Source organism: Falco cherrug, chromosome 4 (assembly GCF_023634085.1).
Source record: "Falco cherrug isolate bFalChe1 chromosome 4, bFalChe1.pri, whole genome shotgun sequence".
Taxonomy (NCBI): Eukaryota; Metazoa; Chordata; class Aves; order Falconiformes; family Falconidae; genus Falco; species Falco cherrug.
In genome coordinates this window covers 43562202-43577108 of record NC_073700.1, presented here as the reverse complement: position 1 = coordinate 43577108, position 14907 = coordinate 43562202, and the positions used below count along the sequence as shown (strand labels likewise).

At 39.3% G+C, this 14907-nt stretch overlaps 1 protein-coding gene across 3 annotated transcripts in view; it reads left to right on the top strand.

The window, feature by feature from the left end:
• Nucleotides 1–88: 88 nt before the first annotated feature.
• ZC3H7A (zinc finger CCCH-type containing 7A) overlaps nucleotides 89–14907 on the top strand; it is a 30101-nt gene continuing 15282 nt past the window's right edge. The window contains exons 1-9 of one of the 3 annotated variants that reach the window (XM_055707307.1): nucleotides 89–208; nucleotides 7071–7174; nucleotides 8330–8369; nucleotides 9207–9404; nucleotides 9934–10092; nucleotides 11720–11800; nucleotides 11889–11930; nucleotides 12749–12779; nucleotides 13291–13571. In XM_055707307.1, coding sequence (XP_055563282.1) covers nucleotides 7107–7174; nucleotides 8330–8369; nucleotides 9207–9404; nucleotides 9934–10092; nucleotides 11720–11800; nucleotides 11889–11930; nucleotides 12749–12779; nucleotides 13291–13571 — 900 coding nt within the window. In that variant the 5' untranslated portion in view covers nucleotides 89–208; nucleotides 7071–7106. Of the gene's footprint in view, nucleotides 213–7070; nucleotides 7175–8329; nucleotides 8370–9206; nucleotides 9405–9933; nucleotides 10093–11719; nucleotides 11801–11888; nucleotides 11931–12748; nucleotides 12780–13290; nucleotides 13572–14907 lie in introns of all 3 variants that reach the window. The other 2 variants (XR_008731751.1, XM_055707306.1) reach the window with 2 other exon arrangements.

Genomic DNA, 14907 nt, shown 5'->3' with positions numbered 1-14907 from the left:
AAGCCCGCGCTTCTAGGGCTCCGGCCAATCAGGCTGGCCCCAGGCCGCGCCCGCGGCCTCCCAGCAGCAGGGGGCGCCTGCGGCGGCGCTGCCGGGGGCGGGGCGGGGGCGGCGCTGCCGTTGTCGTCGTTGTCGCCGCCGTCGCCGTTGCGCCCCCCGGCTCGGTGGCTCCGCCTTTCACGGCGCTGCGCTCCCGCGGGGCTGAGGAGTAGGTAGGGGCTGGGCTGCGCGGCGCGGGGGGGGGGGAGGGGCGCGCTCCGCTTTCCGCGCGTGCGGCGGGGCCCCTCCGCCCGAGGAAGGCGCGCCCGGTCGCAGCCCGGCCCGGCTCGGCTGCTGCCTTTCCGTCCCGCTCGGCGGGAGCCGCTCCCGCCCTTCCCCTCGCCGCGGGGGCCAGCCGCTCTCCGGCCGAGGGTGGGGCCGCGCCTCCGCCGGGGCCGCCGCCCGGCCCCTCCCAGCGGTGCAAGCAGCCCTCCCGCTGCCGGTTGCCTGCGGGGGGCGGCGGGCGCCGCCAGTTGTGCGGGAGAAGTTGGCGGGCCCGGGTGGCGGCCGCCCCCGGGGAGGGCTCCCCGCGGCAGCCGGGTGGCGCGAACAAAGGCGGCGGCAGGCGGGCCCGGTGCGGGGCGGGCTGAGGGCGCCGGGCGCACTAGGCTCTGGCCTGGCCCGGCCCGGCCCGGGCCGCGGGGATTGGCGGCCAGGGAGCTCTTCTCCTGTTGCTCCGGCTCGCCAGTGCAGCCCCGGCTCGCAGTGTGCCCGGGCCCGCCATGCCGTGCTTAGGGCGGGCGGGAGGAGCCCCGCGGCCGCCGCGCCTAGCCGGGCCCGCCGCAGCGGGGGCTCGGCCGTCGGGAGAACGCGGGGCCCGTTTCCATCCCGTTGGTTTGCGGAGGCGGTTCCCGCTCCGGCAGCGCTGCTACGGTTGGCTTGCAGAAAGTCCTGTCTGTGTTGCAAGATGTAAAAAAAAAAAAAACCAAACCAAAAAACAAACAAACAAAAAAACCCCAAAACAACCAAACAACAAAACCCGCAAGAAACCCAACCCAAACGCAAAGGCTGTCAAATACGCTCGTCAAAATCTGTTGACAGAGCTTGTCTTGGTGAAAATTCTGTCGATAAATCTGGACTTGGTGATAAGATACTCCTCCTTCAGCTCGGATTTTGGAGCTGTTCTTTACTAAGTGTCTAAGGGAGCCATAAACCAAAGGCTCCAGCCCCACTCCTGAATTTCCCAGGAAAATGAAGCGACTTAGAAAAGCACCTTTGTTCTCTCCTGTTTCTTTCATGGGTCTAGAAAAAGCCATGTAGGAAAGCTATCAAAACAGAAAACAAACCTTGAACTGTATCTTACTATTTCATGTGTGGGGAATGAGTGGGAGCGGATGTGGCTAAAAAATAAAGAACGTGGAATGAATCGATGTTAAACTGTTGGGGTGGGTGTCTTCTTGCATTTGTTTAATTTGGATATTTCATTTTGACAACAGCCAAGATTGTTTCTCTTTACAGAAATAAAAAGTGAAATAGTTATGTTTGTGGATTAAGTTGGTTTTTTGTTTGACGTAACGGAGTTGTGTGATTGTGGCCGGAAGTATTAGATGGAGCAGAGGAATTAACTCAAAACTATGGAAATGTGTGTCGTGTGCTGTTTTCCCTGTTCCCCCTGCAGCATGTTATGTGTTTGAAATGTCTTATGTAATGACCTAGTGATGCATGAGCATAATATTAAATCTTCTGTGCCTATGCTATCTGAGGAAGATATTTCTAAAAGATTTTGTGTTAAGATTTCTGTTTTGTGTTAAGATTTCTGTTTTTCTTTCTTCATCTTGATGCCGGTCCAAGTCTGGTGAGCAGTTTACAATCTTTGTAATGTATGTTTTAATTTGCGCTGTAGTTTTTAAATGAATAATTGCAACTAATACCGTCAGATGGTTAGGATAGGCAATGAAGTTGCCTTGAGAAGGCTGCTTTGGGTCAGGCTTGTTCTGTGTTGGGCAGGTGCTTGATGTCCGGTTTGGTTCTTGGTAGAGTTGGGAGTGGGGGGAATGGAGGTGATTCTGCCAGTGAGTTCCTTCTATAGGAGGCAGATAGGGTATAGCTGCACGTGTCCCACTTGCTTTTCTCACCTGTTTCTCTTGATAGAGGGACCTGCTCTCTTGTGCTTCTGGGGTGGGGATTATATGTATATAGCTTTTTGTAGCCAGATGCCTGAACAGATTATGCTAGTTGCTGCTGTTACTGGTGCAGGAGGTAGCAGCAGAGATCGGCTTTCACTTTTTATAGGTGAAAGGGATTTATGTGGCCTGCCTTTCAGTCATATATTCACTCCTACTGTTCTGTTGCAGTCTTCCCTGTTCTTTTTGCAGTCATCCCTTTATTCTAGGACCCAGAGTGTAACTTCTCTTTTCTGTACTGCAGTTTTCCTTTATGCAAACACTGGTGAGCTGTTCATGTTTTTATTTTACATGCAGACTTCTGTTTTCAGAACTTCTGATTGCTGATCAAAGTTTTGACATACAATGGTGTAGATGCTGGGTTAATTTTTGACTGAGTTGACTCTTTTTAGTTTGTTACCTCTTCTCCTGCCTGTGTCATAATGAGCGGGAAGAATGCTGGTGCTAGAGTACAAAAGGGGGTCTCTTTGCTCAGTGTGATTTTCACTAGACTTGCATCCCAGTCAAGGTTCCTAATTCAGCTGAACCACTGAGGCTGGTAGAGATCTATCGGCAGCGATCATGATAAAATTTTCAGTGTGCTTTGTACTGTATAAAGATCTAATTTGAGATTTCTGTAACCCGGTAATTGCATTAATAGTCAACTCAGTGATGCATGGCAAGGGGATGCTTCTGTAAACACATGTATATGCTGCACTTTGTAAGTTTTAGCTCTGTGGAAAAGGAGGTGCAGTGAGGACCACTGTCTTGCAGTTGTTCGCAGCATTTAGGATTGAAGGTACAGGGAATGCTTATATGAAGTATTTATGACAACTGGAACCATTAATGTCAGTAACGAACAATAGCAGAATTATTTGGTCAGATGAAGGTCATTATTCCCAGTGGTAGTAGTTCTGGTCCCCAAATGCATTTTTCCTCTGTTCTCTGTTCACCTCTAAGCAAGCTGTCTGCAGAAGCGTATGCGGCAGGAGAAAAGACTTGGTCCTGTCCAGTTCCTTATCCTTTGGGAGTGAACTTTCAACTGGGGGAACTTGTGTGCATGGCAAACTGTAGATGAATTTGCAGTTTTAAAATTAAAAGGCTAGATTGTTCAGAGTTTTAAGGAGTGTGACTTTCCATTTCAGGGTAACAAAGGGGCCTGTATTCCTTCTGCAGAAAAACCCAGCACTCTGTGTTCTGTATGAATTTATTGACTTGCCTTCCAAAGATCAATTTTGCCTTGCAAGATAGTCTAGCAACTGTTGTACTCCAAGCCCTTGTGCCTGAAGAATTATCCCAGGCCTATGCTAAATACTGTGAATATCCTTTAAAACTTATCTTGAATGCCTCAGAAGTGCCAAAATACAGAAACCAAGAAAATTCTCTTGCCCTGTGCTGTAAGGAAAACAAATAACCAGTCAGAGGTGTAAGTGGCTTTGTGTGAGAGAAAAGTGTACGTGTTGCTGTCTGCCAGAGCTGGTTCAAGCCTGTTTTCCTCCGTATCTCCCTTTTGTATAACTGGACCAGCATCTATCAGAAAAGGTGACATTGGCTACTGGCAGAGTACTTTCTGTCATTTGGCTCCTGCTTTTGTGAAACAGGGCAAGCTGAAGCCTGTGATAAAGATAAAACATTATAAATTGTTCTTTAACTTTTTTGGGTTTAGGCAGCTATTTTTTTTTTTCTTTACTAGATTTAATAAATTGAGCTTGTGTTGTTCATGTAATAGCAGTTCTCGAAATACTACATTTAATGCAACAATCAGTTCTGCCCATGACCTTAATTACTCATACATTTATCTGCCTTTTTTTTATTTTAGATCCCATGCTATTTTTTCTTTCTTTTAGCTTGTCTCTTTCAGTGAACTGCACAAAGAGTAAAGCAAGAGTATAGGCTTTGCTTTTCTAGTAATAGTTACAAGCAGCAAAGCCACATGTTAACTTTTTAAACGTATGTACATATGTCTATTTGTTTTAAATTCTGCTCCTGCAGGTGGAAAAGAAAAGCTGTTGCTAAATAGGTTGGGGTTTTTTAAACTTTCAAAGTGGATGGGTGACATTAAAAATCAAGACATGATTATTTGCCTTGTATATTACTGACTCTAATGTGTTTCTGGTTGCTCAAAAGGATCTAAGGATAATTTGGATGGGAGAGATGCTGTTAGAGTTGCTATCTGAAACAGTTTTAAATCCTCTGCAAAATCAAATACTGGGGCAATGTGACTGTCAAAGTGTGTTAAGGAAAGATAACTTTAGTGTGTTAAGGAAAGATAACTTTTGCCTGAACATGGTACAGATGCAAATGACTAAGTAGGAATACAACAGAAAACTGCTTTGAATAGTAAATTACACCACTCACATATGTTCATCACTTGCTAGCTATTCTTTTATCTGTGGTGCCAGTTTGTAACGTTTCCATTAACTTTATTTTCATGGAGACATTGGATCTGGGCATCCTGAAGTTTCAGTATTCCATTTAATCTTTAATATTTATGCTAGAGGTGACAAATAAATGCAATTGTTACTGTGTTGGACTTTTTTCATCTCTTTGCAAGTTGTTCGTATGGAGTATTGGGGTTGTTTAAAATCAGTAAAGCTGATCTTAATGCTTGCCCAGATCTTGGTAGAGGATCACAGAATATCTCAAGGTTGAAGGGACCCATGAGGGTCGTTGAGTCCATCTCCCTCATCCTCACAGAAGCCTTACTAAAAAAAAAATAATTATGGACTTTAAAGTCGTGGTAAAAAGTCTTAAGAAAAGAATGAAGTGCACCACAGAAGTTCAAAAACAAATGGCATATAACGGAAACAAAGAACACCTTTGGTTTTTAAACTAGTATGTTTTCAGTCAGCCTCATAATTCTGGGAGCCTGACGTGATTTGAGATTTGAGTTTGGCAGCAACAGGAGAAGTCAAGATGCCAACCATGGCACATAAGGGATCTCAATGGACTGGGGGAAGAAGAATGGGAAAACAGATATACACCAGGCTCTTGTGTTGTCAAGGTATTACTTTGTCAATTGATGATTCAGGGGACTAAAATATGTTTTACAGAGTTACTTGTTTTTGTGGGAAAGCATATACTGATATTGCTGCTGTCTTCGGTTAGTGTGAGAATTTCTTATTCTAAACCTAAACTGTGAATGAGTAAACAAAAAATATTTGGATGCCCCATATATCTCCTTTTGGCATTTATAATTACATTTCTTCATAGACATGCTATTGTAATTCATTAAAACATTTTTCTTATAATAAATAAATCTTCCATATATGTGCTGAAAGTACAGTGTGTGTTACTAACTTGTGGAAGAAAAGTTGATGCATAAAATAACCACAAACTCATTTTGTAACCATTTTTCATGTTATTTCCTCTGGAGAGTAGATTACTGAGTGCTATTTATATACCTAAACAAGCAATAGCTGAACAATTCATGTTGGCGAACTATTGTAGCTGTTCATGATCTACAGACCTTTCTGTATATTTTATTTTATTTTTTATTTAAAGAGTGTGCTGATATTAGGAGGTCACAGTGGGAAGTGAGGTGAAACGGGGGCCTTGGAGTGCTTCCATTAATTTGTTTAGTGACCTTAAGAAAATTACTGCTTCTTATGATCGTTTAGGAATGTGTTACGATAAGACTAACTCTTAATGACTTGAAATTATGTTGACTTCATGTATTTATTTTTTGATGCTTTGGAAATGTTTGTAAACATTATTAGAGCTCTTCAGATCATTTCATGATTCCAAATCATTCATGGAAAGTAGGGTATCTTCTCCATCTGGTTTCTATTGTCATTTGTGATTTTCTTGAGTTTGCTGGGAATTACTTTGGTTTTTTGCTTTACTTTGTTTTCATTCTTCCATCATTGATGTCTAATGGTAACCTGGCACAAAATACAGGCTTTTTTTAGCTTAGTAGCTTAGTTTCCAGACTAACAGAGACATACTGCATGCAGTTAGGTTTTTTATTTTTACAAAAAGTAATTTTCATCACCAAAAAAATGTATTTCCTCAAGCTAAAAGCCTTTTTCTGAATTTCAGTGTTTTGAGAACAAAACTTTGTCTTGGTGATCTTTCTTGTAAAAATAAGTTGTGTTCTTACATTGCAGTTAGTCACAACTGTACGCAGCTGTGCTGCCGTGCTGCAGGAAGCCTTATCTTGAAGGTTATACAGATTGTTTTAGCCTGTTCAACTCCAACATCTGTAAATCTAGTAAATGAAAGAGACGTGAAGGAAAAAAAAAATCAGTGATCAAGACTATTTAAATTGGATTGAAATGTCAAGCTGGTGATGTGAAATTATATTAATGTAATACAGTTTTTAAAATGAATTTGAAAACTGGTAGTTTCCAAGACGTTCACCTTGGTCAACTGGTAGATATTATTAAAGCAGTAGTATTTTGCTTCTGATTACACCGTGGCAGTTGGGTGATGATGAGAGACTCAAGAATTAGGCAATGGTAGTTTTCTGATCAGTTTGGGTTTTATTAATAAATATACCAGGGTCTTGAATTTATTTCTACTCCAACAAATAAATAAAAGAAGTGTAAAGTTATTAAAAGGGGACAGTGGAGCCTTAGCTTGGTTTAGCAGTAATGCATGCAAGCTGTGCTTGTAATTTGGTTTCGTTTTGCTAAAACGGCTCAGCATCAGAGTAAGTAAGTGGAAAACCAAAGATAAAGTAGAAATTGGAAGAAAGGTTTTCAGTAGAAGTGTTGTGTAACTGGGCTGTTGGTTTTGACTTGGGGCTTCTACCTGTATTGCTGTGGGCACTTCAGTGTTTGAGGTTTCCTCAGAGTGTGTGTGCTGAAGCTGTGCTGCAGTATCATCTGTGTGTTATGGACTTGGTGTTGATGTGAGATTGGATCCTTCTGGTCCGAATGCAAAATGCTATATATTAACAGCCATTTATCTTTATTCCTTTTTGAGGAGTGGCATATCTGAAAAGTGGATGTTCACGATAACATGTCCAATGTGTCAGAAGAGAGGAGCGCTAGACAACAGGACATTAAGAAAGGACTCCAATTTATAGAGTATGATTTTTGTGGTTTTATTCTTGTTCGCTTATACATGTGAGATGGATAGCTCTGGGAAAGTCCCTTTAATATAGCACCAGCGGAGGACAGAGGAGAACTTGTGTTTCTGCTCAGAGTATTTGCTAAAACTCCTCAGAGTATTTGCTTATCTTACACAGAAATGGGGAGCAGTCTTAAAGAAAAGACAGAAGCCCTCTTTGTTCCCAAACAGCAGATTCAAGGTGGGAGGGTATTCCTTTTCTGCATTTGAGAAAAAACAGCATTGATTTTTTTTTTTTTTGTGGGTAGAAAATGATAGCCTGAAAATCCACCTTATGCTTATGGACAACTACACCTGAGACTAGGTTGCTACTGAAAGGGATGGGTTTGCTCACCACCACCACCATGTTTCAACTCTCTAGAGTGAGAATGTAACCTGATGAAAAAATGATCTTAGTAGTCAATTTTCATTTGATTCAATGCCAAAATCTTCTCTAGAATAGAAGATCCTGGCTAGCTTAAAATCATTGTGAAATTTCACACTAGTTCGCTGCTCACATAAGGCATTCTTAAAAAATAAAAAAGGTGACTGCCCTCTTAAAAATTATTTAGAAACAGGTTCTCAGACAACCTATGGAAAGAATTTCTGGTTTTCTTCCTGAAAAGTTAAAAGTAAATACCTCTTTTCTGTGCTAGAGAAAATGTCTGTTGTCATACAGAAGACCTCTTATAATTCCTGTACTGTCATTGGTATGACTTAATTAAAATTGATAAGTTCTTTTGACAGATAGTAATTTTATAATAATTACAAGAAAATTGCAGTTCTCCTTATGTACAACCTGTTTCTGCAAAGTGGAGGGAAGTAAGTTGTTTTTAAACAAACAACATCGGGGTTTTAAACTTGGAGCATTCCAAACCTTAGTAAGTTTTAAACAGCACAGTTAAGACTGGCTATGTAACTTTAAATGAAAATGAGTCATTAGTAATAAGAAAACATGAATGTTTAATCAAAACTGATCTACAGCGCTCCTGCCTTGTTCAGTGCGGGCAATAGACAATATTTAGAGATTTGCCTGTTGCAGCAAGTGAGACTGCTTAAAAGATTATCACAGAGAATACTGGTTCTTACTAAAAGCAATATGTATAAGTAAATTTTGCAATTTCTTTTTCTAGATCTACTTTGCCCTACCCAGGGACACAAGAACAATATGAGGTAATGAAATTACTTCTGCATTTCCAGAAAGGTTTTTAACACAGACCTGGATTACTATATTTATTCTTGCCTTTAATCATCATTTAAGTAATGATACAGTATGAATGGTGATTTACAATGTGTCAGTATTGGAGGTGGAGGACTAACATTGTGATACAGATATTCAGGTATTTTGATGCCCAGAATTCACTTGTACAGCAGTTCAGATTAACTCTTTCTCTACTGGTGTTAGGGTTGAATTCGGGACATCCATTGTATAAAACAATGTGCTATTCTAAATTTAGAAGAGCCCAGCAAAAGTGACATAAAAAACCCTCAGTCATATAAATGTTAACATATTTTGTTTCTGTACATGTTGTTATTTTGAATAATTTTTGACTTATTTTCAGACTCGTCTTTTCAGCATTGTTATCTAATAGTAAATGATTTCACTGGATTTGAGAACATACTAGATAAAAATGCAATCATTCTGATAGTTTTAGATTAAAAACCCCCTTCTGTTCTGCCAAAGCAACCTTTTTGCACTACTGGTTTGCCAGTTGCTATGGCTGCTGCTTGCTGAAAAATGTATGGAACATATGTATGTCTTTTTAAAGTTACTTACACCAAGTAATTTTTTTATCAGTAGTTCAGCCTTTATTTTATTTACATGTATTGTGGTGTTGAATATTAGAGATTGTCATGGAAAAATATCAGAAGAAAAATACTAATCTAGACAAAAGGTTTGCATTTCAATTCTGTGAAGTTGCGAGTATAAATTTTCTGGTTTAAAATGTATTTGGAAATACAGAAGATCAGAAAACTGCTGTTGATGAGTGTTTCTTTCCTTTGTTCCAGTTATTTATACGAGAGCTTGTCAGAAATCTTTTTAATGAAGGGAATGATGTATATCGAGAAGGTGATTGGAGAGGATCACTGAGTCACTATACAGAAGCTATAAACATAGCTGATTATGCCAATTCTGAAGAAATCCATGTATCTGATGATATTTTAGAGAAGCTGCACGTGAACAGGATAGCATGTTTTTCAAATATGGTAAGCTTCTGTTTAAACTGTGTGATTTCTCCAGAACAATGTGCTAACAGTGTATGAAGATACGGACAGTTTCCTAGCGAGCGAAAAGCTCTTGGCTTGAGAATTGCCATGTTTCAAATCATCGCTTTGGCATGTTCTCTACAAGTACAATCATGGAGATCTTTTAAGTTATAGTACTAGAATATTAACGTAAGAGAGATGCTAGGTTTGAAAGCTGATGGAATGGTGTTTGTATCCATTGATACTGCTGATTGTACCTGCCTCTGCTGCTTTCTCTGTAGAATAAGATGGCTCTTGTGAAAGAGCTAAATTGTCTTCATAACTGTTACTAGATTTTACATGAATGATGGCACTGCTTGTTTTTAGTTGCATAAGTCGCTGACTTAGCAACACTCACACATGCAGTGTGCAGTGGCCTTGGTGAATGTTTCATATAGTGTTTCAATACCTTCATCTAATAGAGTTTACATTCGATATTTCAATGATAATAGTTCTGATTAGTGCCTTTGGGTTTTTTTCCTCCTCATAGGGTTTGCATGAAAAGGTTCTAGAAGACTGTGAGATAGCATTAAGATTGAATGAAAACAATTTCAGAGCGCTCTATCGGAAAGCAAAAGCTTTGAGTGAACTGGGCAGGTATAAGAAGGCTTATGATGCTGTAGCAAAATGTTCTCTTGCTGTGCCACAGGTAGGTATATGACATATTGATGATTATTTTTAAAGATTTAATACAGAAAACATATATGAAGACCATTAAAGGCTTTTTGTTTTGTTGTTTGTTTTTTTTTTTAATGCAGTAAAACATTTTTATTCCTTGAAGAATTGTTTTTTGCTGTGGAAGAGGAGACTAATAGCAGAGATGATAGTCCCCAAACTCAGTTTGTTGTGTTAACTTTCAGGAGTAGAAATAGTGGCTTTGCAGTGGGAGTCAAGAGCCATAAATGTTTGCAATAAACACTAGAACTGCTGAATTAATTGTTTAAAATTCTCTGCAGTCAGAAGTATACTCACGACATAAGGAGAAAAACAATCTATTGTTATAACATACGATATAGGGTTTTTTTTATAACTGTGTTTTAGCTTTCCAGGTGTTTAGTAACGTTCTTATTTGTGCATTTTCTCCATCTGAATCACTTGCTATGCAAGTGAATCACTAATCTTAGACTATCTGTATTAGAAAGCAGCGTGTGGCGTAATAGGAGAGGATCTGCAATGCTGGTCCTGAGGATCTGATTTCTGTGGTGGTTTGGGAGTGGGTTTCTTTGTTTTTTTTAAAGAGTTGGAGTGCATCAGGTGCTCTCCTGCAGCACTTCCAGTTTAGTTTCATCCAAAATGTATCTAATTTGGCTTTCTGAGATCCTTCATAATGTGAACTAACAAGCAGTGAGTGAGGATGATTGAGATTTCACTGCAGAAACGCATAGTTGATTTGAACCAAAATACTGATGGAAACTACATGCTTTGCTCAAAACAGACTGATCATGGGACAGAGTACTGTGTTGCTTTTTTTTTTTTCCTTTCTATATTAAAGTTACAGTGAAATGGCTAGACAAACTGTTGAGCATAGGTTTACCTCTTGATATAGAGGAGGTTTCAGTTGTGTTTCCAAAGACAGAATCAGCTTATTTGAACGTGTAACTCTGGTTCCTCACTTTGCACCTCCAGATTTGAATGTTTTTGCTTAAGGTTTATATACCTTTATGTAAGTTTTATAAATAGCTTTTTCTAGCTGTAGCACATGTTGTTAAAGCTAAATACAAAAAAAAAATATTAAAAGTATAGTTACAGGACAGAGTGAAATAAGACCAGGTTTTTAACTCAACTTTTCTAGTTGTATGATGGAATTACTGCCAAAATATGGAGTTCTCATTAAATATTCAGCAGTGTTATGTAGTAGCTGACATAATGGTGATCAGAAATGTGGCCCTCAGTTTGTGAAAAACCTCCTATCCTGTCAAAGAGCAAACACCCTCCTCAAATAAACAAAAAATACCCACTCACAAAAAAACCCACTTCTCTGAACTTCTCTGGTTTTGGGAAAATCTGTATGTTATTTTAAATTCAAATAAATGGAAGAGGAGGATAGTTCTATTTTTTAGCTTTAAAAAAAATTCCAAATATTGAAGTTAATTTTGCTTGAAGGTAGCTGTATTTTTCAGTGTTAGCTTGCAGTCCCATGTATTTGTGAAAGAGTAAAGATGCATTGAGACATCCTGCTTATGGGAATCTTTCAGAATATAGACTGAGATGTAAATGGACGTCTTGACCAGATGACAATACATGTAAATTATGAAATTCTGTTTATGTCTTTTTAGGATGAAAGTGTGATTAAGCTTACCCAAGAACTAGCTCAAAAACTAGGCTTAAAAATAAGGAAAGCATATGTAAGAGCAAAGGTAAGGTTTTCTTGTAGCATTGTACACGTTGAAGTTTCACTCAGTTGGTATCAGTTTTGTATTTAATGAAGGTATCTTTTCATTGCAGCCACCCTCCTCAAATTCAATTTCTAGTGATGTATCAACTCAGGTAAGATTTTACATGTTGCAGGTGCAAGCTGGCCTTAAATTACAGGGAATAATTGTTTCATAATTTTGTGATGATGAAGTGAAAGTGGTGGAATTGACATTTTATGTAAGATGCTGTTATTTTGGGCTTTAGGATTCTCTTGATCTTTGTGTTCGGTTTTGCTGTATATTTATGGCAGCATGGTAATTTATGATTATCATCCAGGTTATCTTTATAGAATAAACATTAGCTAAAACATTAAATCCAGTGTAATGAATATATTTACTTTTAATGTCTTGAGGTAAAGGCATAGTTAATGTGCTTATTTATTTCATTTTGTTGACAATCATCAAAGCTAAGCATGCTGGGATAAAAATCCCTTTTAATTTATGCATTTGTCCAAGTTGGACCTTGGTTAGCAGCCAAACTTGCCTTTATCTTGCTATTTGTAATGTGTCTGAACAGCAGGAACAGAGTCCATCTTTATCCTACAGACTTTTTTCATGGGAACATAGACAGTTCAGCTGTAAATGTGCGAGGAAACATAGGAAGAGCTCAGTTAACGTAATGTTTAGACTCTCATTCACTGAAGTATCACTCTCCCTTTTGTTGGTTGGTTGCAGATTTTTAGTGATACCGTGAGTGGATTTTAGTCTCTAAATGGATGCTTTATCTAAAAAATTATTTGACCAGTAAATTCCATTAGATTTCATAAATTTCAAATTTTATAAGACCTAAATTTCTGAGGACTTACATTTTTACTCTGTAAATATGTATTTGAAAATTTTTAGTGGCTCTTGTGCAAAGTGCTGAGAGGTGCTTTTTTTTTTCACTTACAGAATTCTTCTTCTGTAGAAGATATTGAGTTAGGTGAGTCTTGTTGTGTTACAATATTAATGCTAGCAAGCTAGATATGCCGTGCATATTTGTTAGGAAATTTCTTAAGAAAAGATATCTTGTCATTTGAAAGATCTGTTGCAAAAAGTTTGATCTTTTTATCTCTAAAACTACATATTTAAGTGGCTGAGCAGATTTCCTTTTGGTCTCTTCAACTTGATATCATTGTAACTGCTCCTATAGTGATCATCTCATAACTGTTACTTGGAAAAATAGGGAGTGGAGAATAGGCCAGAGATTTAGTCAAGTATCAGGTCTGTAACTTTTCTTGTCTTTTTTATTTTGAGTAATATATAAACACTGAGATATAGGTACACGTGAATTAGAAGTTAGTGGAAGCTGAAGGCATTTAATGCGGTTTTGCTTAAATATTCTTCATGTTTCTCTACTTGCTCACCTCCCACGTTGTCAGGGTAAAAGTTATGGAAGATATTTTTACATCTTTGAACAAAAGTTCCAGTCATTCCCATTTTATCTGTTTCAGATTTATCTGACCAGAAGAAAGAGATGGTTTCTGCTGCTTCTTCATCAAACTTTGTTTCTGAAGTGTCTAAAGTGGCATCAGTACCTGTACCATCTTTAGCTTCTGTTATGCCTCTTCAGGTGGAAAAGCTTTCTTTGCCTTCTGCAGTTTTGGCAAATGGAGGGAATGTTTCTTTCTCTATGCCAGAAGCATGTTTAGATTGTGGAGATGGAGATATAATTATTGGTGAAGAACTTGATGAATTACTTGACTCTGTGCCTGATCCAGATGAAAGCATAATGGTAAGACTTTTTTGTTTGTTTTCTTTTTCAGAAGTTTGTCCTTATGAGTGCAATCTTGTATTTTTTCAAGTGGGTTAGTAGTGATATGCGAGTTACATTGAGCTGTATTTGTGCATATTTGGGTTGATTTTCTCAGGTGCCGATGCTTGTAAATGTGGCTGTAAAGATGCTAACTAGGACCCAGCAGAACTCCAAGGACAATTACATTGGGTTTACATGTTAGAAGACCTGAGTGAAGTTGCTGGGAGAGAGAGATTACTTCAGAAATACTGCTACATGCTACTATTAATACTACCACAGTGGGAGGGATACTATTTCCAGGGAGTACTATGAAAGTGAAGTAGGCGTTTGAAGTCTGGGCTAGTTTGTAATGGTTTTTTTGGTGCAAATAAACCCTCTCAGGACCTGAGGGTGTGTTGGAGTGTTCACCCTGTAGCTATAGAAATTATAGTTAAGCACATGCTGTTAGCTTTGCAGGACAGTAGTGCCTGTGCTGTAGTCTCCTAGTGCGTTCACTAGTATCTCTGCAGTTGGAGCATTGTCCAGATCCATTTCCTGGACAACCAGAAATAGTTAGACCATCATGAGTTTTAACTTTTTATATTTTTTAGAGGAGATTATTAGAGAAGTTTAGGCATGTGAAGAGTTGATCTCCATTACGCCGTCCTTCCACAGCTAGAACAGGCTATGAAGCATACAGAGTTCTTCAACTATTAGTCAAAACAAGAGCTCTGATTGCTGAGCAGAGATGCCTGAACTTCTTACCAAGGGTACTGACTCTGCTGTGGCCCTGCCAGTCATGTGGAGCCCTTACTATTGCAGTGGTAAATGAGGCTGTGGTATATTTAATTCTTCAGTTAGTTGGGATTTTAATTCCTCATTCAGCTGTGGATGCAGTTGTAAATAATTAAAAAATGATTGGGCTTCTAATTCTCTGTTTTATGCACTTAGTTTTGTAGCAATTATTTTGGAAATGTAGAAAGTAATTATTTTGAAGAGACCCAAGGAAGCTTGTTGTAGTGAAAAATAAGAGAGGAAATAAAATCTTCCAAGAAGACTGCCGTCTTGTGTAGTGCAGAATCTTGAGTTGTAGGCTAACAACTTGGGGAACAGAGGGAGTTCCACATTGGCCAAACTGTGCAGAACGATTTGGTCAGCCTCCATACAAGGGGGAAGCTTCATGGGATGACAGAAGGGAGAGAAACTCCCCCACTTGCTAGGTCCCTAACAACGGTGTACAGAAGGACAGGTTATTTTCTATGGTGAAAAGAAGGTCATCAGGCCTATGCTGAACATGGTTTCATTTGATGGTATCTGAAGATTTATTTAAAAGCTA